We start from the raw sequence: 22,421 nt of genomic DNA, 5'->3' as shown, positions 1-22,421 counted from the left end.
CAACCACGTTTTGATTTCTGCAGTCCTGTACCTGCATAGCGTCCCGTGGCTCTGCAGACCACTGAAGGTCCAGCTGGTGGTGTCCCGCTGCCCCGTCGGTCAACAGATCCTAACTTACGAATCAGATTTCTCTGGTCTGGAGGCAATTGACGAACCGACATCAGCGATCGAGGGCCAAGCCAGGCCAGGCTTGCAAGGGGCTCGGGGCAGGCAGCATCCCTAGCATTATTACTAGCCATTATTACCAGAAAGGAAAGATACTGGCCGAGCTAGGGAAGAGGATGTTGTGGCTAGTTGCCTCAGAAATAGTCTCGGGGCAGGTGTGCTCGTAAGTTCAAGGATCTAACGGCCTTGTTGAGCAGCCGAGTGGGACAGGAACCTCTGTGCTACGTTGCACAGTGGTACATTGCAACAACCGCATTGGATTGGACAATGCATAGCATTGCGGTACCAGGAGGCCACCGTCGCCGCCGGCATCAGTAGTTCGTGTGAGGTGGATGTGTGCTTCCCGTGTCGAATCTTCCCGTCCATCTGGAGCTTCTCGAGGGGTGAAATGGGAAATAAAGGCGTGGGAACTCATCCTGAACCCACAGGTCTGCTCCTTCCCCCCCTCAATTTTGGTCAACCTCAAGCTCCTCCTCGTTGAATGTTTTGTTTCTAACCGGCGGGTGCGTACCTGTCCCCCTGGGATCGAAAGACTCACCAGCCGCCCTCTTTCAACATTTCAACATGGCGCCCAAGAAGGGTAAAGAGTCCCTGTTGGACCTCTGTAGCCGAGCAACCACATTGGGAAACAGTGTGTCTGTGCGCATGCTTGAGTATCTCAGCACCGTCAAGGAGCCTCCGCATGGGTTTCGTGAGCTTGCGACGAACTTCCTCGACATTTGCCGGGTCATGTGCTCCATCGAAGCAGGACTGTCCGAGGCTTCGCGGGCGCACAGCCAGTTCCCCAATGACATGCAGCAGGAACTGGACAAGAAGTTCCGTCAGGCCAATGATGACTTCATTGTCCTGAACCAGATGCTTGTCAAGTTCCTGGAGTATGAGAAGAAGGGAGGCCTGGGGAAACTCAGAAAGGGATGGCACATGATGTTCGCCGACACGGACATTCACAAGATGAAGGATTCGCTCGCCAGGAGCCGCGATGCGCTCGGCATGAGCGCCATGGTGTTCCGATGGTATCTCGGCGACGCAAAGACGGATGCCTCTGTCGGCATCGGATATACGGGTCTTGCAGCTGTCCTCGAGCGCATGAATCCCAGCGTCAGGCACACTCCGTCGACCAGTGTTAGGCCTACTCTTCCTCCTCCTCCTTTTTCAGAAGCACCTAACCTTCTGCCACCTCTACCGGCCATCCCATTGACGGAGAGAACGTCAGAGTCCAACTTCCTTCCTCGGCTCGGCGAGGATCCCGATACCTTGACCGCGATCCCCCAGAGACAGAGTTTCAGCCGACCAGCACCCAGCACCAGGTCCAGCAAACTCACGATAAACTCCGCTACCAGGGAAAGGGAACAGCAAATGCAGAGCAGCGAGAGTTCGCGAACCGAGATCCCGGTTGAAGATCATGTCTCCATCAAAACGGCGGACTCATTTGCCCAGATCGAGGATATGATACACGAGATCGGACTGGATAAGCACTCTTCCCCTACGGCTCGGATGAAGGCCGACCCTGCCACAGTTCCAAGATGGACACCGAAGCAAACGTCTGGGGCCAACTCCGCTGCTCTCAAATCGTCGTTGCTGAATGCCGTCCAGCAGAAGAAGCACAAGATGATTGAGCAACTGCTGGACTGCGGCGTCCCTCCTGACGGCGACAATGGCGTCAACCTTCTCCGGGAAGCGGTCCTTCACCAAGACGTCGAGACAGTCCGACTGTTACTCCTCTTCGGGGCCGATCCCAATGGCCTCGACAAGATCAAATTCAGTCCTCTGTTGTCCGCGACAGAGCTGTCGTTCCTTGACGCCGCAAAGTTGCTTCTGAAATATGGGGCCGATCCTAATTTGCCCGCCGGTCCCGATGGAGAGTGTCCCCTCGCAATGGCGGTCATGGAGAACAAGCTTGAGTTCGTGCAACTCTATCTCACATATGGAGGAGATACCAACCTCAACACTGCGGAGGGCAACACCCTTCTCGTCAAGGCTATCAACAAAACCAATCCGAAGAAGTTAGTAGAGCTACTGGTCGACTACGGGAGCGATGTGAACGGGAAGAATAGCGAGGGCGAGACGCCGCTTTTCACGGCGATCGAGGCGAGAAGAGTTGATATCATGATCTTCCTCCTCGATCACGGGGCCGATCCCAACCTGCCTGGGCCCAAGCACCTTTTGTGGCCGTCAACTTACCAGCCGAAAGCGCTCCAGCTGCTGCTGTCTCGCGGAGCAGATTTCAAAAAGTGTCCGGGCATTCTAGAACTTGCCACGAGTATCAACAACCTGGAGTCAGTGACGACCCTGCTGAAAGCCGGCGTCGACGCCAACGCTAAGAAGGACGGAGTATACACACCACTCTGTACTGCTATTCGTGACAACCGGGGAGAACTTGTTTCGCTCCTCTTGGCCAACGGAGCTGATCCAAATTTGATGGCGTCGGAATATCCAGCCTTCAAGTGTGTGACTCACAACCGCACCCATCTGCTTCCCCAGCTTGTTGCTGCGGGCGCGAACCTGCACAAACCCAAAGGCATCCTCGAGAAAGCAGTGGCTCACAACAACAAGGATGCGCTCATGTACTTACTTGACCAGAAAGTCAGCCCCAACGACAGAAGTGCTGAAGGCTATACACCTTTGACAACAGCAATTCGTGATGAGCGACTTGACTACATCGACATACTTCTAGCCAACGGTGCAGACCCCGGGATCAGAGGTCAGGATTGGCCCATTTGTATGGCGGTGAAAAGGCCCGAGATTCTTCGCAAGCTTTTACCTTCTCTCTCGAATCCGAGAGCGGTCAAGGGTGTGGTGGAGATGGCCGTGGTTGCAAACCAGCTCGAAAGCATCAAGCTCTTGCTGAAAGCCGGTATGAATGTTGAGGACAAGAATGGCGGTGTTTTCTCTCCTCTGACGACGGCCATTCGAGAAGACAGAAAAGAAATTGTTCGATACCTGCTCGACGAAGCTGGTGCCGATGTCAACGCCCCGGGGGAGCATTTACCCATCATCAAGGCCATCCGCAGATATCGCAACAACGACACCGAGGTCATTGAGATGTTGCTTGCACGAGGAGCCGATATCAATCTCATGTACCGCGGCTGGAACGCAGTCCTCCAGGCAGTGGAAAATGGGGACTCGAAGATTTTGAAACTGCTCGTCGAGAGGGGTGGTGGCGTGGACCTGGAAGCTAAAGACGAGGCCGGGAGGACAGTGATGGACATTGTGAACGGACGGGGCTGGGACGAAGCTGTGACCATCTTGCTGGGCGGTGGAAGTCCGTGAAGTGATGGATGATGGTTGTATGGCTAGCGTGAGGGTCTCCGAGACTCACTGGACGACATTCGGGGCGGTAGTTTGTTTTGCACGCTGAATTGAGCGATGTACGAGTATACCCATTTCTTTTGTCGTGGTAGGAGGCACTTTGTAAGTACAAGGTAGTGGTGACACAGTTCAATCATCCATAGGCGAAGGTTGCCGTTGGGGTGAGATTGTGGATTTAAAAAGAGAAGGCAAGTGGAGTGAGGATAGGCCAGGAGGTTGTGCCACTTCCTGAAGGGTTAGTACTGTCACCAGCTGCTTTCCCTCCTCTGGTAGCTCCAGTGGTGCTGGTGTGTGCAAGCATGAAGCCTCTTCCTCCTTTTCTCCCAGAGCTGGCGCACTGTCCGAGGCTAATTCCGCCTGCAACCAACACTCAGTCGTTGACGAATCAAAGGATCGAGGAAATTTGAGGTGTGCGTACTTCGGGGGGTAAGGTCCTGGCAAGAGACACTGGTTTCGTGCTGCCCTTGACAATGGAGAGGTGGTACCGAGACCGAGCAGTTAGATTATTAGTCGCGCTGCGTCTACAGTCTGGAGGAGGAGGCGATACCCAACAAGCAACCACGCCAAGGCAATTACATAATTACAGTATCTGTCACTAATAATTGGGTGCTAATCCCTTGTAATTAGGCGAGGGACTTTTCCGGCTCGGCGATCCAGGCCTGGTACTGTAGCCCGTCGAGCCACGAACCCCTGAGTGTCGTCGATCCGGGGGGCCACTAGGACTGGCGCCGCCGATCGGCGATTGAAGCTACTAGGTGGGCTAGTGCGGGCTTTCATTCTTTGCGTGGCAGCGAAAGCAAAATTCCATGTCATGATGTAAATGACCATGAGGCATGACGTTCCCATGGGACAGAACCATGACGCAGCATTGATGTGCTGTGGTGAAGGTAAGAAAAGGGGAGACGGAGGGAAGATGTAAAAGCAACAGTGGAAAAAGAGACCCCAAAGTGCGAGTTTCCAGCCATTATTGTGACTATTTTGTCGTCAAAGTCCCAAAATACTTTTCGAACACCATGCTACCTCGAAGCCGTGCAATCCAGGCCATCAAGCCTGCCCTGAGACCTATCCAACCCCTGCAGTCTGGGTCACGGCAGTCTAGAAGAGCCTATGCGTCCACACGCCCAGATGCCCCAGGGGCCTATAACAGCAGGGTACCAATGTAAGAATCGCCTCCGGCCTAGACCAAATCTTTCAGAGTATATACCTATCAATACACAGGCATTGATCTGGAAAACCTATTAACACGATGATCCCAAACGCAGAATTGCCGTCGGAAGCGTCTTGGCCTTTGTGCCCTTCTACTACGTCTTCCACAGCACCAAGCCAGCGGCGTCCGGTAATGCGGAGATCACAGAGGCGAGGAGGCAAGGGAACCCGGCGAACGAGTATCGGGATCCTCGAGACAGTCCTGTCAAGACATTGGAGCAGCAGAAGAAGGCGAGGGGGAGCAACTGAGTGGATGGATCGCAGGGTGGAGGTATAGGAATGGCTGAGGCGAAACAAAACAGGAGATGCATTCACCTTGAGATGTTCTTGTAAGTGAGGACTGGATTGGAAAAAGCGGAAAGGGGACTAGATTGTATATATGCATGGTTGGGGGGGGGAAGGAAATGAGGGTTTCTACGCCGCCATCCTACATCTCTGCCACCTATCCTGCTTTGAAAACGTGTGTTGAAGACGGAAACAGTGCGGGCTCGCCACGTTTCTGCCAGTGCTTGCCTAGGTACCATTCGATCGCTTACTGATGCTTTATGCGTAGGGTGGTAACTACATTGTACGCCCATCTGTTTCGCGCCTGCGCCTGCGACTTCTGTGTTGCGACCTTGACTATCATGTTCGACCTCCAATGCCAGACCCTCTATCAATTTCTGACCCTGTCACAATCTTAAGCCCGAGCATATACATCTCTCACAATGCCTACGCCAGCGTGGCTCCGAAGGTCTTCAAAGAATGCTTTCCCCTCAATGGGGCATCGACGCCCTCTTCCAGGTCGCGTGCTTTGTCTCGGGTCGGCTTGCGTCCGAACGACTTCTGCGTCATCAAGCGACTACGATTTAACCATCGTTCGTGGCTCAAAATTGAGGGCAGAGGAGACTGGAAAGGGACATCTGCCAATACACTGGACAGTGGACACTGTCCCCTCACGCCTGAGAGCTGATATTGTCAGCTTAGACTGTGGCCCTCACCTCGACGTACATGATTATGCGATAATACAGAACGGCTAACACGTGGATCCCCGTCTGAGGTTTCGTCGAATCCAAATGGCAGGGAGCAGGGACATTGGTATGCGTATGTTCCTATGCTGGAACACAAGAGTTTTAGAAACATCAACGACCCGAATAGAGTGGAGTGATACGGAATTGTACAGCACAGACTTATCAGATGAAGTATATGCTTCTCCTGGAAATCCCGAAGTTGTCAACCCAAGTTCCCGAGTTCCTGTGAGTCAAGGGAAGGCATCGGCTGGTATCCTCCTTCTCCCTCTTCTACTGAATCCGTAGGGCGTTCGATAAAACTCACCAGGAGAAATCCTGCGGTAGCCGCCTTACTTTCAACATATCAGCTACCTCGGCACCCTTCGCTACGTATGAGCCCCAGATGATAATGGTGATTGGTTTCCTATCTGACGAGCTAGTGTACGACCTGGTCATCTTATGTATGATCGACCCGGTACGCAGTATACATTACTCCATACCTTCACACAAAGGGGTCAAGTGAGATCCACTCCGTGGGAGAGCTTAGTCAGGGAGACTTGTTGAGCAATATAGGACGTGTGGAAACTGCTCATGTGCCCGCTGACAATCCAATCACTGCAGGTAGAGAAAAGGGTTACAAGAGCCAAAACTAATGGATCACGTCAAAGCAACGACCTCCTTGAAGGTGATTAGAACAAAGTCCTGCCCTCACACCACCCATGGTCGTCGACTTACGCCAATAGACACTCAGTCTCCACCGCGCAGCTCCACAGTAGCTCAATCTGGGACGTCCAGCCTGAAAACATAGCAGGGAACATGCTCCTGACATCTTATGTAAGGCCTCATGAAACCATGGAAAGCGGTGGGAGTGGGTGTCGACTCCAACCTATGTCCTTGGGCATTGCTGTATGCCGAGACGGGCCTGATCACCGCATGAAACCCTTCCAAAGGAAGTTCCGCCACGTTTGAAAAAAAGATACATCAAAAGGTCCTCATGGGTGAAGCTGCTTCTTCATCTACACTATTGTCTTCAATAGCCCAGTGTCCCAGAAAGTTTTCAAATATGTTTTTTTCGCTGTCCTTTTTGCTTTGGGCTGTTACCATCTTCCTGCTGGCAACAGCTCTCTTCAGATATCGCCGTCTATCTTCAGTTCCAGGCCCTTTTTTGGCATCATTCACGGACTTCTGGCGGTTCTCCGTCACGCAGTATGGCGGATTCTCCCAAAGACTCAAGCGACTGCACGACCAGTATGGACCACTGGTGCGAATTGGTCCCAATACCGTCAGTGTATCTGACCCTGCCGCGGTTCCTGTGATCCATTCGATGCACGGAGAGTTCAAAAAGGTACGAAAGGCTCTTCCCGACTGCATACGTTTGACTGACGGCCACGTGCGATATTAAGGCACAGTCTTATGCAACTCTGAGGGCTTTTGTAAACGGTAAGGTCATCGGGACCGTCATCGACATCTTAGACGAGGGCGAAGTGTCAGCTCTCAAACGTGCTGTTGGAAGCGCATTTGCAACCAAGAACTTACTGGATTATATGCCTGATATCGACCACGCTGTCGAGACACTCGTTCAGGTGGTTCGAAAATCCCGCGTGGTACCACTTTTCGATCTGATGCAGCAATTCCAAGTCGACTTTCTCATGAAGGCAGCTTTCAGTAAAAAGACTGATTATCTGGCCACTGCACGACCAGCAGGGCCGATCTCGGCCTATCCGCGACTGTTGCATTGGGGACGTTGGCAGAGTGTGCCTGTCCTCGAGAGACTCCTTTTCAAGTCTCCTCTCTGCTGGGCATGGTACAGCAGACGGGCAGCAAAACCTCAGGCGTGGACGGTTATGGCCATGGAAGAATTCAACAAGCGAAAGGAAAAGGAGCCAAAAGGCTTTAGGAGCGATGCTTGTGACAAATCCGACCTCATGGCGAAATACCTGGACGGATGCAATCGACATAAGGACAGCGTATCTGAGGAAACCATCTTGAGAATGGTCTCCAGCACCCTCGCTGCGGGGTTTGACACTTCGGCCTTCACCATGACGGCAATCATCTATTATCTCCTCAAGTACCCAGAAGCCATGAAGAAGTTGCGCTATGAGATGGACGAAGCGCTCAACGGAGGTCGACTTTCGGCGCAACCAAGATTCGTCGAGACGGATAAGTTGAGCTATCTCGCCGCAGTCATCAAGGAGACCATGCGCATGCAACCGTTCGTCCGAGTCCCGTTGGAACGAGAAGTACCTCCCGAAGGTGCCGAGATTGCTGGGCAATTCCTGCCCGGCGGCACGACGGTGGGTGTATCGGTCTGGAACACGCATTTCGATCGTGGCGTCTTTGGGAAGGATGCCGACGAGTTCAAGCCCGATCGCTGGCTCGAGTGCGACGACGAGCGTCGATTCATGATGGAGAGGTCTGTGCTTGGATTCGGAGCCGGCAAGCGTATCTGCATTGGCAGACATATTGCCGAAATGGAGATGAAGATGGTGATTCCAAGGATCCTGCTCGAGTTCGATGTAAGTATCAAAAGTCCATACTGGCGTTACACTCTCTGTCCCCGCTACCTTCTCTCCCCTTTCCTTTTCCTTTTCCGTCTTCTTGCAAACGCAGATAGTATATCCCTATCAAAAGCCCGCGCGCCTCGCTGATCTGGACATTATTCTGAACTAGCTCTCCTTCGAGGACCCAACATACCGTCTCGAGCCTCGCGACAAGTGGACCAACTTCCCAAAGCCGTTCTCTGTCATCTGCCGAGACAGACCTTAGTGGATATGCCCAGGTGAGAGATCGTAGTCGCGAATCCGGAGTTCGAAGTTTGAAATCAGTCCCATTCTAATTAATGACCAGCAGAACATGCCAGAGGGTTGCTCTATAGTTGGATGCAACACCACATGTGGTTCGAGCGGCCAGGGGTTGGTTGGCTGGGCTCAATCACGCTGGTGTCAGTTGGAGTCGAGTGATGGTGATGACGGTGTCATCAAAATATACTTCCTTCGTGCTTCTATGGTCGTACGGGAGGAATAATCACTTATCAACAACAAGCTGTGTAACGAATGTTTGTCCGGGTATCTCATGCCTATACCGGAGACAGAATAGACACACTCGTTCGCTGAGACTCTTGATTGACTCTTCTTACTGATGAAAGTGCTCTCAATTCCGCTGCCCGTGGTATCGACCACCTACAACCTATGGAGTAATCCGGCCCGCCCGAGTCGGATGAGATGAGATGAGATTCGAATATAATAGCTAGATTCGCTAGCTCAGTCATAATGGTACAAGTGGTGAAAAATCCCTTCTTCGTTCCACCCGGGCAAACTCCACACCTAATAGCGCCCAGGTAGATAGATGACCATCCTTCGTGTCCGTCCCACGGTGTTCGCTTCCCCTCACCACCTACTCATCGGCACACACTCAGCTGTATTCTTCGGCGTGCTCGACGGCCGGGGTCAAGTCCTCGAGGAAGCGCCAGCGCGCCTTGCGCGCACAGTCCTTCTGCTTCCAGTGGCGCAGCGTGCCATCCGGGAACCAGTCGACGCCGACGCGGGGGTCCAACAGGCTGGCGTCGTGGGCGACGACGACGAAGACGTCGTCCGCGGCGTCGAATTCCTGCACCATGTCGACGATCTCTTGCGCCTGCGGCGCGTCGTGAGCGACGCCGCCCGCGTGGATGTGGTAGAACGGCTCGGTGCCCTTCCGGCGCGGGTGCACCGCCTCGAAGATGTGGCCGGGCACACCCCCGGGTACTTGGCCGCGTACGGCGACGGGCTGACCGTCTTGGGCAGCGGGAGGTATGCGGTTGGCCGGAGCTCGGCGCCGTGGTGCGCCGTATCGCCCCCCATTAGCACGAAGGTGTCTTCGGCGTCGCCGTCCTGCGTCGACGTCACGCGCGCGAGTCCGCACATGTGCCCGACGGCGTGGCCGGGTGCGTCGAGGAGATAGAAGGATCCGTCGCCGAAGTAGTCGATGGCATGGAAACGGCCGATCTGGAGCGTTTCTTGCTTCTCAAAGTCGATGACTTTCAGCTCGCGACCCGCAAAGTCCGTGGCCAGGAGCGGCGACTGTTCGTTCTCAGGGTACGCTGGGAGGAATGCCTCCTTGACGCCTGGACCTACGATCAACGCGGTGCTGCCGGGAAACGTGCTCGGGTCGCCGGTGTGGTCGTAGTGCCAATGGCTCCAGATGATAGCTTCGACGGCACCGCCGGCCACATCGACGCCAGCCTCCTGCAGGATCTGAGCCACCGAGTCCTTCTCGACCTCGATCTTCCAGCCGGGTTGTGTCACGAGCGCCAACACCGGAGGCGGGAGTTGCTGCCAGTCCTTCCTGCACCCGAGGTCAAAGAGCATCTTGCGGCTCGAGGATATATGCTCGACGAGGAACGAGAAAGACGGCACTCTGAGGATCTCATGCCCATACTGTGCGGGACCCACGAACACCTGCACGAGTACGTCCAGCCGAGATGTTGTGTCGATGATTTGCACTTTGGCCGCTGCTCCCGGCGGGATATGCAACGCGGGCGCCGGTTTGGGCGGGTACAGGGGCACCGAATTCTCGTCGGTTGAACTCATCGTGAAGGGGGCCAAGGTATGTACACCCACAGAAGAGAGAATGATGTGCTTTTCGTCGCTGGTTCCAGGGTGGTGGTCGGTAGCAGAGCCATTCCACTCCTTTATATTTGGCGCAAAACAATAGGTATTTTGCCTGTCAGGGTATCATCAGGAGTTTGACACTTCGGCGTTCGAGTCTCGGGTTGCATCTTTCGCCGAACCGCCCCAGAAACCATAGTGGCCAAGGATAGCGTTGCGACCGTGAGAGATGGAGTGAACACATAGGTGAGTAACGAGAATGATGGCGGACTCGACCTTGACATATGCTCGCAAGGCGATCGCAAACATGGTGACACTACAAGGATATCAATTCTCGGAACATTTCGCGGTAGGGGAAACTCATCGTTATTGCGTCCGGCCGAGCCCGATCCAAATGTCCTGCTGGAGATATGGCACGAATTGCCTACTTTGGACATCTCTGTTGTTTATCTCCGGTTTTCAGGTGGGTCCTTGACAATGGAAACATATACTGCCGGTGAGAAGGCATGTCAACGTTGCAGCATGGAGACAATCGAACCCACAGAACCCTCAAAGCTGAAGCCTGCACTTCATTGCTATTGAGCCCGGTCATCGTCAATGGAACGAAGCAGGATCGTGTGTCGAGTTCGCGCTTACCACATTGAACCTGTCAAGGTCGGAGAAACACCTTGGGAGGGAGTAGCATTTTACGACTGTGGTGGCGGTATGTGTCCAATAATCCATGCTGTGATTGTGTTGGATGCCAGCACTCGCAGCGTCCACGGAGTGCCTCGTATAGCCATCATGTACGCTGTTGTCAGGCACCATTTTGTAATTGAACAGCGATTGATGCTTCATTGCTCCGAACGCCGTGGCCATTTCCGATAGAGTTGCAATGATTGCATTCCAGGGTTAAAGAGTCCGCTGGCTGCCCACCAGTTCTGTTTCTGGTCGTGGTGTGCTAAAAGATCGTCGACTACCACCTTGTGTGGTTGAGGAAGGACGTGGCAGCAGTGCAGGCACAAATTTAGAACCGTGAGGCTCGACAACATCACAGTCCAGAAAGCCGTCAAGAATGGAGCGAACAGCCTTCCAGGAGGACAAGCTCATACGCGCAGCCAAGAGGGAGAACTGGTCGCTGAACCAGGTCTCATCGCTTCGCCGAATGCCCAAGTGGTCATGCTCTGCTTGAGCGCCGACGTAAAGAGCCCACAGTCGGGCGTTTGCGTATTTCATCGATCCGGTGAATTCAACCACTAATTGGTCTTTTTCAAGGAGCTGCCGCGTTAGCTTTCGCAGAGGGCTCTTCGTCTGATAGATCTCCTGTCCGAGGATGGTCTCATCACCGGCTATTAACCGCGTCCAGTAGACCGCCGTCAAAGCGAGGTAGGCGTTCTTCCTGTGGAGATACGATTGCTGGCCTTTCCCTTCTTTTGCCTCATCGAGGCGGTCCAGGACGAACTTTACCAGCTTCGTGTGCTTGACCAGATGGCTGGAACACCACCACGTAAACACAGCAGCAGAGAGTCCGTTCCCTCTTTCGGAGCCGTGTCTCCAGACTGCAAGGCTTTCGCGCTCCTGGATGAACATGTCCCTGAGAAAGTTATCCTCAATGGATGGATCCAGAGATATAGAGAACGATAGTTGCAAAGCTTGTAGCCCTTTCCTGCCTTCTGCCCAAGGTACCTCGAACACCTCCGGAATCCAACGATCATAATCCAGCACAGGCTTGCGCAGGAACATGCAACAGGCGCAAGCTTCATTGTACATGAAGGATCGTAGAGATGTGATATCGACTTGGCCATGTTGACTCTCGTGCTTCAATGCCCGAGACAGCATTGTTACGTGGAGCCATGCCCCGTCAGCGTTTCCAGCTTGTGCCTCGGCCATATACAGGGCGATAATGTGCCAGTAAGACGACTTTGAGACAAGTCCAGAACCCTGTTGCATCTTCTTCAATAGTATCGAGGTGCTCTGAGATCGAAAACGTAGACTCTGGACCGCGAGCTCGGAATTTTCGGCGACATTAGATGCAACCTGAGCCCATCGCGCAAGAAATCCCAGCGCGCCACCTTTTTCATACAGCGAATTGACGACATCTCTCCAATCTTCCTTAGCGGCCTCGAACGTTGTCCAACCATCCACGCTAGTATGGTATTGTGAGGGTATGACAATGTCTCGGTAGAATCTCAAAATGTCGTTGACTCTTGGGGATATGAACACTGGATAAGCGTTGAACGGGTCAGAATTTCCGTGAAGGCACTTGACCTTATATGCGGCAAGACCAGAACTCCTGTCGGACATTGTCGAAGTCCATGACGAGGCTGGGGAAGTGCTCTGTGGAGTAGGATCAGCATAGTTTCCTGTGCACGCCGTGAATCTATCCTCACTGATGATTCTGAGCGGTCTTGTCCACTCTCCGAAGACTGCGCTCGAGAGCTTGACGGTGGTAGTTGAATGCTCTTTCTTAGCTTCTGAGTGGAGTCGCGTCTCTGCCATGGTCGGTACCGTTGTTGAATGTGAGTGAAGACACGTTGACGGTGGGGCTGCGCCTTCATATTGAGCGCATCATGGTTAACCCATAGCAGATCGGTCAAATAGTTAGGTTTGGGTGGCGTCGTCTCGGCCATGGTGGAAATGTCATTGTACGGATTCAAAGCCATTCAAAAGGCTTACTCGGAAAGCTGAAACTGTGGAGCATACGAGGTATGGCAGAGACCCTATTATTATTTGCGATTCTGTTAGCCAGTCACTCGCTGGAGATAGCGAGGGATCTTCGGTAGGTGGGACTTTGTTCAGGGAGTGTTTCTCGACGCTTTCCTCTGCTGACATGTCCGCTGACGAACTTAGGGATCCTCTGCACCAAGGATTGCGGCGTCAGCCCCGGTGATTCCTTAGCACAGAGAGGTGGTATCGGTACCGTTACCCTCGCCTGTAGAACCCAAGGATGTGGTTGAGAAGCTTGGGGTTCTCCCGGGTGAGGCCTGCGGATTCGTTTGTGCTGAATAGCGGATGATAATGCCCTTGCAGTTGGAACTTCCGCGACTGGCGTCGTGGTTGGCGTCGAGTCTCCAAGCAGGGTCGATGTGTCAATGCCGTATTGTTGCTGTAAGTGCAGTATCGCGCCGGAAAGCCGGCCTTTTCTCGTTGAATGTCCTTATGGAATTGCACAAATCTTGCTTGAATGCTGAGTAGACGGCAGACTTTCTTATACTCGATATGGAGTTGAATAGATAATTACACACTGCGTCGAGACTGGAGGATAGATAATGGAATGGATAAGGTACTTTGAGAACCCCCGGCGGATTAGGAGCATGTGGCCCGTCAAACTCAAAACCCGGATCCTGTCCAGTAAGTATCCAAATGCTCTTGGATTGCCAACCGAACCATGCTTGGCTGTTAGTTGGCTCGGCTAGAGGCAGGCTAATAGCAGGAAGATTGTCTCTATGAATGAACATCAGATGCTGGCCGAGATGGCGAGGACTGGAGCACATTCCACGATATCACCAGATGGGAAGTGTTTCTCTGTCGCCGGACACCTTGCAGGAAGCAGCATAAAGAATTGTCGGCAGCCCGCGGCCCGATAGCATCGCCAACTTAACGAAGGATGAAGCCCTCTAAAAGGCGAAATCATAGCCATGCAAAGCCCAGCTGAGGCTAATAAGCGGCTCTGAGACCGTGAAAAGCCAATAATCTTCGATGGTATATGTATAAATTGCCCCATATATTGAAACTTCATCAATGCTCGTTCTCTCGTTTCCTGTTTAATGAGCGACATCTGCTCGATCTGCGAAGGCGCAGATCCCTGTAGAATACATAACATACTGCAGGCGTACTGCTACTTCATACGATAGTTTTGCGCCGTGTGAAGACTCTTTTCAGTTTGCTGCCTTTGACTTCCGTCGGCGCATTCGCTGTGGCCGCACCGGCAGCAGCCGAATTTTGTCTCGAAAGCGTTGTGGCACTGCCGTTATGCTCGGCGAGCGTGGGAAGCTGAGGAGCCACTGTTGCCCTCCTCTGCTTTCGAACAGGCTTCTTCGCACCCCTAGTTGTCCCTTGTTTGCTCAGGATATCATCCAGTGTGTTGGTGCCGTAGAAGCCTTGCAATTGTTCATCGGACTCATAGTACATTTTTGATTGTGCCCATTCTTTGAGAGCATCGAGGTATGCTTGCTCGGATGGGAAACCTCGGTAGCTCTGATCAGCGACAAGCGTATCGATGGATTGCGCTGAGAAAATGCTCGCAGGTCGCGACGGCTGAGGGTTGCGGTCAAAGGCAGACCTTGGCTCTTTGATCGACATCACGGAGTAACGTCAAAAGACTATGGCGAGGACAGGCTAGTCGATGAGTTGCTGGAGGGGGTCGAATGAATCCCAAACCTGATTCTGAAAATGTGGAAGGGAAGGGTATATTGGGCGATATAAAGGGTGAAAGGACTTGACCAGTGCTGTGGTCACCCCACAGGTAGCAGGATTGGCAAGTGACTCGAGTTATGTATGTCTATCCTTCGCCACTGCTTTCTCGATCCCCGTATGTCTGCTGCTTTCACGGGAACGAGCGAGCCTATTATCCGGATCTCTCACCCTTCAACCCCGCCTAGCGAAGGCCAAAAATAGCGGGCTCTTCATCGATTCGTGTAGGATGACCGGCCAGTACCCAGGAAGGGACTGCCCGACTGCAAGGTGATGTCGACAATGAAACAAGATAAGAAATCATGGATGGACAGAGATGCCAATGCTCGTCCGCAAGGAGCCCACGTGCAGCATCTCGGGTTCAAAGCATGACACAAAGCTTGCTGATTGCAAGATGGATCCGGTGCCGCGCTCGTCCGAGGCAAAAGAAAGACATCCCGGGCAGCACTAGCCCTACTAGTCCTTCAGTAGAATGGCGTGTGGCTCACCGTATACTGTACACACTATTGACATACGTATCAGTTAGATTCGTGCCACAGCGTATGTCAAATCCGGATCCACCATGTGTTGAAACGGTTGATGTGTAACCGAAGGGGTCTAATGGTATGTATATGTATATGAGGCATTCAAAAGCCGATCCTGGGTAAAGTCGAGCTTGGAGGAGTTTCAGTCTCGCTTCAACCCGATCTTCCCAATGTTCCTCAAACCCCAAAGACTCACTACGAGGGTGGTTGACGTCACGGCTAGGCAGAACCAGAATGCTGCTCTGTAACCCTCCATCAGTGCCTTTGGTGCATGTTTATCAGGATAGTCTGACTGCATCGTGATGCTTCCCGCGATGACCGCAGACAGTGCAAGCCCGACACTTTTGCCGATTTGTGCCACGGTATTGAAGACTCCTCCAGCCAATGCTTGGGTCTTCTCTGGAAATGCGGCGGTGATGACCAAGTTGGAAACAGTGAAGAGAACGTCTGGGCCTATAGCATTTAGCGTTATAGCTGGGAAAACGTACTCCCAGTAAGACGCGCGAACTCTCATGATGGCAACGAGTAGAGGTGAAATACAGGAGATGGCCATGGTGAAGATAACAGCCCAGTCCGCGCGAACTTTGTGCACCGCCAGACCCATGAGAATGTTCGTGATGATACCAGCAGCCGGAGCTGGCAAAAACCGCAGAGAAGTTTGAGTGGCGCTGAGTCGTTGAATATCCTGGAAAAAGAAGGTTAGAAGGGTCTCGGTTGCATTGAATGCTCCCCAAGCCAGAAAGACGTCGATGCAAATGCTAGTGAAGATCCTGTTCCCCCACAGCGAGTTCGGTATGATTGCTGGGCGGTTGAGCTTCTCCTGCCGGCTGACCCACAAGATAAACGCTGGAATCAGAGCCACCGCAGTTGACAAACATGCTATGTTTGCAGGTGACTTGATACTTGAAACATTGCCAGTCAAGACACTAAGAAGGTTTAAGCATGCTGTTCAGGTTAGGGCTGTGTACGAATACTCACGCAAAAACGTAAGAGAGGAGACCTAGCGAGGTGCTGAGGATCAAAGCTCCCGGCCAGTCAATCTCTGATGCCAGTCTCTTGACTGATAGCCGCGTTGGCTGTGCTGGTTTTGGCAGACCGGCGACAGCCAGAGCGAAAATGACAGCGTTAATGGCGGCTGCGATATAGAAGCCCGACCGCCACCCAGGTCCGTCGGTCAGGATCCCGCCCACGACGAGGCCTACTGAGAAGCCCACCGGCTGACCAGCACCCATCATTGCAAACGCAAAGTTGCGACGCCGTCCGTGAGGGAAATACGACGTGATGAGACTCACGGCGGAGGGCAGACAGAAAGCAATTGCGATGCCGGCAAGGGCGCGGAAGAAAAGTAACTGCAAGCTGCTTTGCGCTAATCCGCATGCCAATGTGAATGCACATTGCAGGAGACATCCAAGCAGGTACATGAAGCGGTTGCCTACCACGTCGGCCACAGCTCCCGAAAGAATCAGTGAGCAACCGCATGTTAGGGCATAGATTGACGAAGGCCTTTGATATGGAGTTAGTCTTTGGCTGTGCGGAGGACTCGGCAGTCTGGAGGATACCATAGAAGAACAGAATCAGGAAGGTGCAGGTCCTTTGCCAACGTCGGTAGGATGACCGTTATCAAGCCAGCGAGCAGACTGCTAATGCCTGTAACACCCGTCACAGACACAAATATTACCGCAGTAGAGCCGTTCCGTAAAGCAGGCTGCTCCGGTGTTGTTTCAGGATTTCTTTGAGGCGGGATGCCATCATCCTGGACTGCAGGTAGCTTTGGTGCAAGCAGGGCAGAAGCCGGGGTTGTGAGTTCGACGGTGGTGGTTTGGGACATTGTTTTGAGACTATTCTTGGAACAAACTGCACTGAAGTTAGAGCTCGAGGACCTGTGAACATATTTTATGTCTTAATCATGGCCCGTCAAAAGGCGTGTGCCTGACAATGCCGTCACCTCAGTCTTGACCTCTTGGGGATTGGAGGAATTGCGACGTGCGATGACCACCTTTCGACCCCACCTTTTTCTCTCCCTCGGTCTGTTTGCTCTGTTTGCTCTATTTGCTCGGGTTGGACGCTACTTCGCCAATCTCGCCGTCTCTCCTGACTGGTGGGAATTCGGCACCAGCATCTCTCCAGGATCAGGCACAGAGCCAGAAGTGTTCGACCCCTAACACGCCACTCTCCAAGCCCGCCACTCACCGCCTCAGCACACTCGGCACCCCCCTACGAGCGTCTGCGCGTCAGCCCACCATCTTTGTGGTACCTACCCGGAAGCTCCAGAGCCGCCTGCAGGCCCGAGTGATGCCACCAGCAAAACGCCCAATAAAATCGATCAAAGAAATGGCTTCCGGAACAAGCCACTGATCCAGGGTTCTTTCAGTTCGAGATTCAAATTGTTGACCGAAGAATTTCTAGTTTTTCTTTCCTACTATCCTTTTCTTTCACAACCACATTGTCGTTGAACCGTCAATCTCTCCAGTCGCTTTTGCCACCTCGTCCTTCGTTGCGGTCGAGGTTGGCGAGACTCGCCCTTTGTCAAGATGTATGCATCAGAAAACCCAATCGGACGCCCCAGGGTGTAACGATTCGACCGAGCTAACACATATCTCATAGGAATTCCACAACCTACGCCGCACCCGTCACTTATACGGACTACTTTAACGATATTGCCGCTTACAATGTGCACCTGAATATCTTCGAAAAACTTTGGGCAGCATGGTACGCATACATGCAGAACGATGTGCTGGCGACGGGCATTATGAGCTTCGTAATGCACGAAGTGGTGTACTTTGGGAGGTGTGTACCGTTCATGATTATGGACAAGATCCCCTATTTCAGGAGATATAAGATCCAGGTGGTAAGTTCTCTGTCGCTCCGGATATCATTCGCAACCTCTTTGATCTGCTGACATGGGATCGATATAGAACAAGATGCCCACACTTGCTGAACAATGGGCATGCGCCAAATTGGTCCTCCTCTCCCACTTCACCGTCGAACTCCCTCAAATCTGGCTGTTCCATCCGATGGCTCAATACTTCGGCTTGTCCACGTCCGTCCCTTTTCCTCCTTGGTATACAATGGCGTGGCAAATCGCGTTGTTCTTTGTCCTCGAAGATGCATGGCATTATTGGTTCCACCGAGTCCTCCACTTGCCTCGACTTTACAAGATGATCCACAAGCTGCACCACCAGTACAGCGCACCGTTTGGGCTCGCTGCCGAATACGCCTCGCCGCTAGAAACCATGATTCTCGCATTCGGCGCGGTCGGGATCCCCATCATTTTTTGCGCGTTGACCAAAAACCTCCACATCGTTACAATGTACCTGTGGATCGTCGGCCGACTTTTCCAAGCCATTGACGCGCACTCCGGATACGAGTTTCCGTGGTCGCTGCATCATTTCTTGCCTTTCTGGGCAGGGGCCGATCATCACGACGTGCATCACGAGAAATTCTTGGGAAATTATGCCAGTTCCTTCCGGTGGTGGGACGCGGCACTGGGTACCGATATTGGAAGCGCTTCCGAAGGGGCGAAGAAGAAGGAAAAGAAGACCGTTGAAGGCAAGAGCGAGTAAGTTCGGTCGCCTTCGGCATTGAAAACCTGTTAGAAAGAAGTTTCGACCCAGCTTCGCTGTACATAATGCTGTCGATTTCATTTTGAAGAGCGGACAGCGGACGGAATAGACCATGCATAAATGGCGTTGGATTACATTGAGGAGGTATGGCAACTGGACAGGCTCGGCATTTATTGATAATGCCGTGTGGCGAGCTCCTCTCAAGAATTAGACAGAGTATCATCTCGACTCTGATGCGACTTCGTACTCATACTTTCGCTCTTTCCCTGGTGATCTTGACCGGGATCGCTAGTTGGTTCCTCTTGCAGTTCCTATGGCCCCCCGAATGTTCTCTTTTGAGTTGAGAGTTCCATAGTGAACCGAAGTCCGGCACCATCCTCGGTTCTATGGAGCTGAAGCCCCTTCTGGTGAAGTTGTAGATTTTGATTTCGCTGTATCGCAGGAGCAGCTTTCTAAGGCTTCGGAGATCTTCTGCCGGTTGAGGGCAATCATCCGTTCGCGGTGTACAGCGAGCTGTTTCTCGGCTTCGCCCAGATCTTGTGCAGCATCAATACTCATAGGCTCCATGGCCTCGAACGCATCCAAAATCGCGTTGATCTTATGCGCCAGCCTGGTGTCTCGAACGCTCAGCCCTCGAGGACTGTGGGTTGTACATGTGATAGTCATGTATTTGTCTTCTCCGCCAAACTCTCCACGGGCAATGTGTGGATGATGGTTCATTTCCTCGGCCTCAGCCATGATCAACTTTTCCGCTTCCTCGCGTTCTTTGGCGGAAGGGTGAGCCGTGTGTCGATGTATAGCATCGCCGAGGGCATCGAGGTGCCATTGGGTCGTGCCAAACGACAAGCCGGATGAAGGCTTCAACGAGAGATTGCTCGGCTTAAAGGTTTCCGGTGTGGAAAGTAGTGAGGCCAGGGCGTTTGCAAGCTTGTCACGGTTTGCTTTCGGGGTAGGCGAAATCTTCTGCGTGATTGTCTCGCCATTGTTCAGACGGAATGTGACGGTCTGGCGGTCCTCGGAGATTGTGATTGGACCACTCGAGGAAAGTGACAAGTGCCGTCGTGGAAATGAGGGATACATAGAAGGTTGAAGCAGAGGTTTCGACCTGCACTGAAGGTGCAGTTTGTTCACATGGCGAGAAGCTAATGCATTTGCATGACAGCGGACAAGAAAGCTGCCTACATGGCCAACAAGTCGCATACTCGTGTCGTAGTAGGGAAACACACACCAGAGCTTCTCAACGGGTCAATGCAGGATTTGGAACCATTCGCAAGTAAGTTCTGACTGCCCTCTGTGGCGCAGACATGCTCGGAATATTATTATTGCCTACGGTTCCCTGCCGAGCAACTCTTGGGTGGTGCCATCACTGACTAGGCTTGACGACTGGTTCTGGAGCTTACTGTCTTCCACATTCTTTAACTATGACCAGCCTCCCGTTGAGCAAGGATCGTGGAGGATTTTCAACATCTTTGTCCTTATCGGCCTTCTGTCCATCCGCATGGCGATTGTGCCTTAGCCGCAGAAGAGAAGCCAGGATGTTGACAAGCACCCATGTCCCTTTCATTCAGGCACAGGTTTCATCTCGCCTTCCAGAAGATTAAACGCCTCGACACGGGGACCACAGGAAGCAAAGAGACCACGATCCAAGGATCCGGGATCAAACACCACCCTTCCCCGGTCGTCTCCCGAGCTTGGGCTCAGATCCTCCCGCCGAACGAGTGTTCTGCCTTGCTATAAATTCCTGAAACGCTTGCCGTTTGGCCCAAGCCTCGTGCACGGGCATTGGTGCAAGCATCGCGCCTACTCAGCCCCCGCGCGATGGATTCGCTTGCGCATGGTTACAGCTTACCTACTGGGAAGCCTAATGCAGGTACCGCTGTATCCCAGGCTGTGGGAGTATCTAATGGCAGGAAGACGCCCAATGGGTGGGTAAGTGTCTGAATGTGCTTTTGTTCTCACCTCTCCCCTTGTGTTCGATTTTGCTTGCGGGTTCAGCAGGCCGCTGTTCTTTGAATCTTCCAATCTGTCAGTTCAAGCATTGCGCAGATTATTCTACTCAAACCTCGACACCTTGAAGAAGTTACAAGCAAATCTCAGCAGACAAAAGAATGCGCCAGAGCGAACTTATTGTTGCACTTCTGACTGCTATTTACGCCGTGAGAGCGAGTCCATTGCGACCTCGAGATATATACAACCCTCTAGATCCTCTGAAAAGCGTCGCCAGCGAGTTGTTCGGCTTCACGACGGCAATATCTGCACTGGAGTCGGCGAAGCAAACACAAGCAACAGTCTCGGCTTCCTCTACACCTTCAGCAGATTCGCCGACAGTCTCTGGCCAAACAAGCACCGCGCAGACCAATACCGTATCATCAGATGCAGTCTCGAGCACCATCAACAGTGGGACAGGACCTGTAACAATCACCGCCACTGAAACACGGTTATCCTCCGGAAGTGCCTCACACACGAACACAGCTTCCAACTCTGCCCTCCTCAACACCGCAACGACCTTGTCTGGCGGCTCCCTCTCTACTTCATCTGGCTCGACCAGCGCGCCAAATGGCGTAGTTCCCACCACCACTGAAAGCAGTGGATCGTCACATACCGGTACAAGCTCTAATCCCGGATCAAGCTCTGGATCAGGCTCAGGACCAGGATCAGGAGGTAATGCAGGGTCAGGTTCAACATCGGCCGATTCAACGGGTGGGTCAGGTCTGTCACCAGGAGAGATTGCTGCAGCAGTCATTCTCCCTGTCCTGGCTTTGGCCGCGATACTATTTCTTCTCTTCCGCTTCTGCGACCCTCTCCGAGAACGCTACACAGCTTGGCGTCAAGAAAGGATAGAGCGATCTGCCTACCGACGCGCGCTGGACGACCCCATTCTTTCCTTCGGCATTCATCAGCAAAACGGTCGAGATCTGGATGGTTTGGGCATGGGTGACGTGGAGCAGTTGGTGCGTCCCTTATCCTTCGGATTCCGAAATCCTCAGAGACAAATTCCTAGCATCAGGAGGAAGCCGTTGAATTGGGACCCTGCGCGGGTAGGCGGTCAAGGAGCCTCGTCAATTGGAATGGCATTACCAATGCCCACCGGACACCGTCCCAGGAGCCTCAGTGAGATATCGGAAGTGAGCGATATCAGCAGTGATGCAGAGGCCAGATATCAGGACGCCCGGTCGAATCAGCCCTCGCCGGAAGGTATCATTTCATGATTGCAACGACACTTTCGTGTTCCTCTTTTCCCTTTGCCAGCGACAGCCTGTCTGATTCTGATGAACATGCAAGCGATGAACATTCTGTATATATTTATATATTTTCCCCAACTTTATTAGGAGGCTAAGGATACACGCCTGACTCTTCGGGGCATTTTGTTAGCTCTCGATGAGGCAAACCTCTGTACAAATGTACTCCAAAAAAGTCTCGGAGTGCTATTCGCACAAGACTTGCTATAACAACGAGAGCTCAAAGCATCGCAATACACCAGTATTTTTTAAACTCGATTCCCTTGTGACTCTCCAGGGGGGTTCTGAGCCTCACCTACCTAGACGGTAGTTCCCAATGTCCAAATGTAAGGATGCTCTTGGCCATTGACAACTCAGGATAAGGTCTAGCAGGAGCAATGCAATATTTAAGTGAGGGATTGATATCGATGATATGTAAAACAACCAGTGGCAGGCAGCGTGACACGGG

General features: G+C 52.7%; 10 protein-coding genes across 10 annotated transcripts; 5 read left to right on the top strand and 5 right to left on the bottom strand.

Annotated features, from left to right (window-relative positions):
• Positions 1-729: 729 nt before the first annotated feature.
• AYL99_05321 (hypothetical protein) lies at positions 730-3,435 on the top strand (the record flags this gene model as incomplete). The annotated part of the gene is made up of 1 exon (XM_018836833.1): positions 730-3,435. The coding sequence occupies one exon, from the start codon at positions 730-732 to the stop codon at positions 3,433-3,435; it is 2,706 nt and encodes a 901-aa protein (XP_018693686.1).
• Positions 3,436-4,487: 1,052 nt separating this feature from the next.
• AYL99_05320 (hypothetical protein) lies at positions 4,488-4,929 on the top strand (the record flags this gene model as incomplete). Its single annotated transcript, XM_018836832.1, has 2 exons — positions 4,488-4,633; positions 4,737-4,929. The coding sequence occupies 2 exons, from the start codon at positions 4,488-4,490 to the stop codon at positions 4,927-4,929; spliced, it is 339 nt and encodes a 112-aa protein (XP_018693685.1).
• Positions 4,930-6,732: 1,803 nt separating this feature from the next.
• On the top strand, positions 6,733-8,334 carry AYL99_05319 (hypothetical protein; the record flags this gene model as incomplete). Its single annotated transcript, XM_018836831.1, has 3 exons — positions 6,733-7,014; positions 7,079-8,185; positions 8,284-8,334. The coding sequence occupies 3 exons, from the start codon at positions 6,733-6,735 to the stop codon at positions 8,332-8,334; spliced, it is 1,440 nt and encodes a 479-aa protein (XP_018693684.1).
• A 746-nt stretch (positions 8,335-9,080) lies between these two features.
• On the bottom strand, positions 9,081-10,237 carry AYL99_05318 (hypothetical protein; the record flags this gene model as incomplete). The annotated part of the gene is made up of 2 exons (XM_018836830.1): positions 9,081-9,302; positions 9,404-10,237. The coding sequence occupies 2 exons, from the start codon at positions 10,235-10,237 to the stop codon at positions 9,081-9,083; spliced, it is 1,056 nt and encodes a 351-aa protein (XP_018693683.1).
• A 909-nt stretch (positions 10,238-11,146) lies between these two features.
• Positions 11,147-12,864, bottom strand: AYL99_05317 (hypothetical protein; the record flags this gene model as incomplete). The annotated part of the gene is made up of 2 exons (XM_018836829.1): positions 11,147-12,571; positions 12,625-12,864. 2 exons carry the CDS (start codon positions 12,862-12,864, stop codon positions 11,147-11,149), a joined length of 1,665 nt encoding a protein of 554 aa, XP_018693682.1.
• A 1,213-nt stretch (positions 12,865-14,077) lies between these two features.
• On the bottom strand, positions 14,078-14,536 carry AYL99_05316 (hypothetical protein; the record flags this gene model as incomplete). The annotated part of the gene is made up of 1 exon (XM_018836828.1): positions 14,078-14,536. One exon carries the CDS (start codon positions 14,534-14,536, stop codon positions 14,078-14,080), a length of 459 nt encoding a protein of 152 aa, XP_018693681.1.
• Positions 14,537-15,313: 777 nt separating this feature from the next.
• On the bottom strand, positions 15,314-16,999 carry AYL99_05315 (hypothetical protein; the record flags this gene model as incomplete). The annotated part of the gene is made up of 3 exons (XM_018836827.1): positions 15,314-16,097; positions 16,150-16,674; positions 16,731-16,999. 3 exons carry the CDS (start codon positions 16,997-16,999, stop codon positions 15,314-15,316), a joined length of 1,578 nt encoding a protein of 525 aa, XP_018693680.1.
• A 703-nt stretch (positions 17,000-17,702) lies between these two features.
• AYL99_05314 (hypothetical protein) lies at positions 17,703-18,734 on the top strand (the record flags this gene model as incomplete). The annotated part of the gene is made up of 3 exons (XM_018836826.1): positions 17,703-17,740; positions 17,776-18,019; positions 18,087-18,734. 3 exons carry the CDS (start codon positions 17,703-17,705, stop codon positions 18,732-18,734), a joined length of 930 nt encoding a protein of 309 aa, XP_018693679.1.
• Positions 18,735-19,118: 384 nt separating this feature from the next.
• On the bottom strand, positions 19,119-19,814 carry AYL99_05313 (hypothetical protein; the record flags this gene model as incomplete). Its single annotated transcript, XM_018836825.1, has 1 exon — positions 19,119-19,814. The coding sequence occupies one exon, from the start codon at positions 19,812-19,814 to the stop codon at positions 19,119-19,121; it is 696 nt and encodes a 231-aa protein (XP_018693678.1).
• A 1,028-nt stretch (positions 19,815-20,842) lies between these two features.
• On the top strand, positions 20,843-21,943 carry AYL99_05312 (hypothetical protein; the record flags this gene model as incomplete). The annotated part of the gene is made up of 1 exon (XM_018836824.1): positions 20,843-21,943. The coding sequence occupies one exon, from the start codon at positions 20,843-20,845 to the stop codon at positions 21,941-21,943; it is 1,101 nt and encodes a 366-aa protein (XP_018693677.1).
• Positions 21,944-22,421: the final 478 nt, after the last annotated feature.

Source organism: Fonsecaea erecta, assembly GCF_001651985.1.
Source record: "Fonsecaea erecta strain CBS 125763 chromosome Unknown Scaff4, whole genome shotgun sequence".
Taxonomy (NCBI): domain Eukaryota; kingdom Fungi; phylum Ascomycota; class Eurotiomycetes; order Chaetothyriales; family Herpotrichiellaceae; genus Fonsecaea; species Fonsecaea erecta.
The sequence above is the reverse complement of the archived record's forward strand: the minus strand, read 5'-3'. Positions and strand labels throughout refer to the sequence as shown.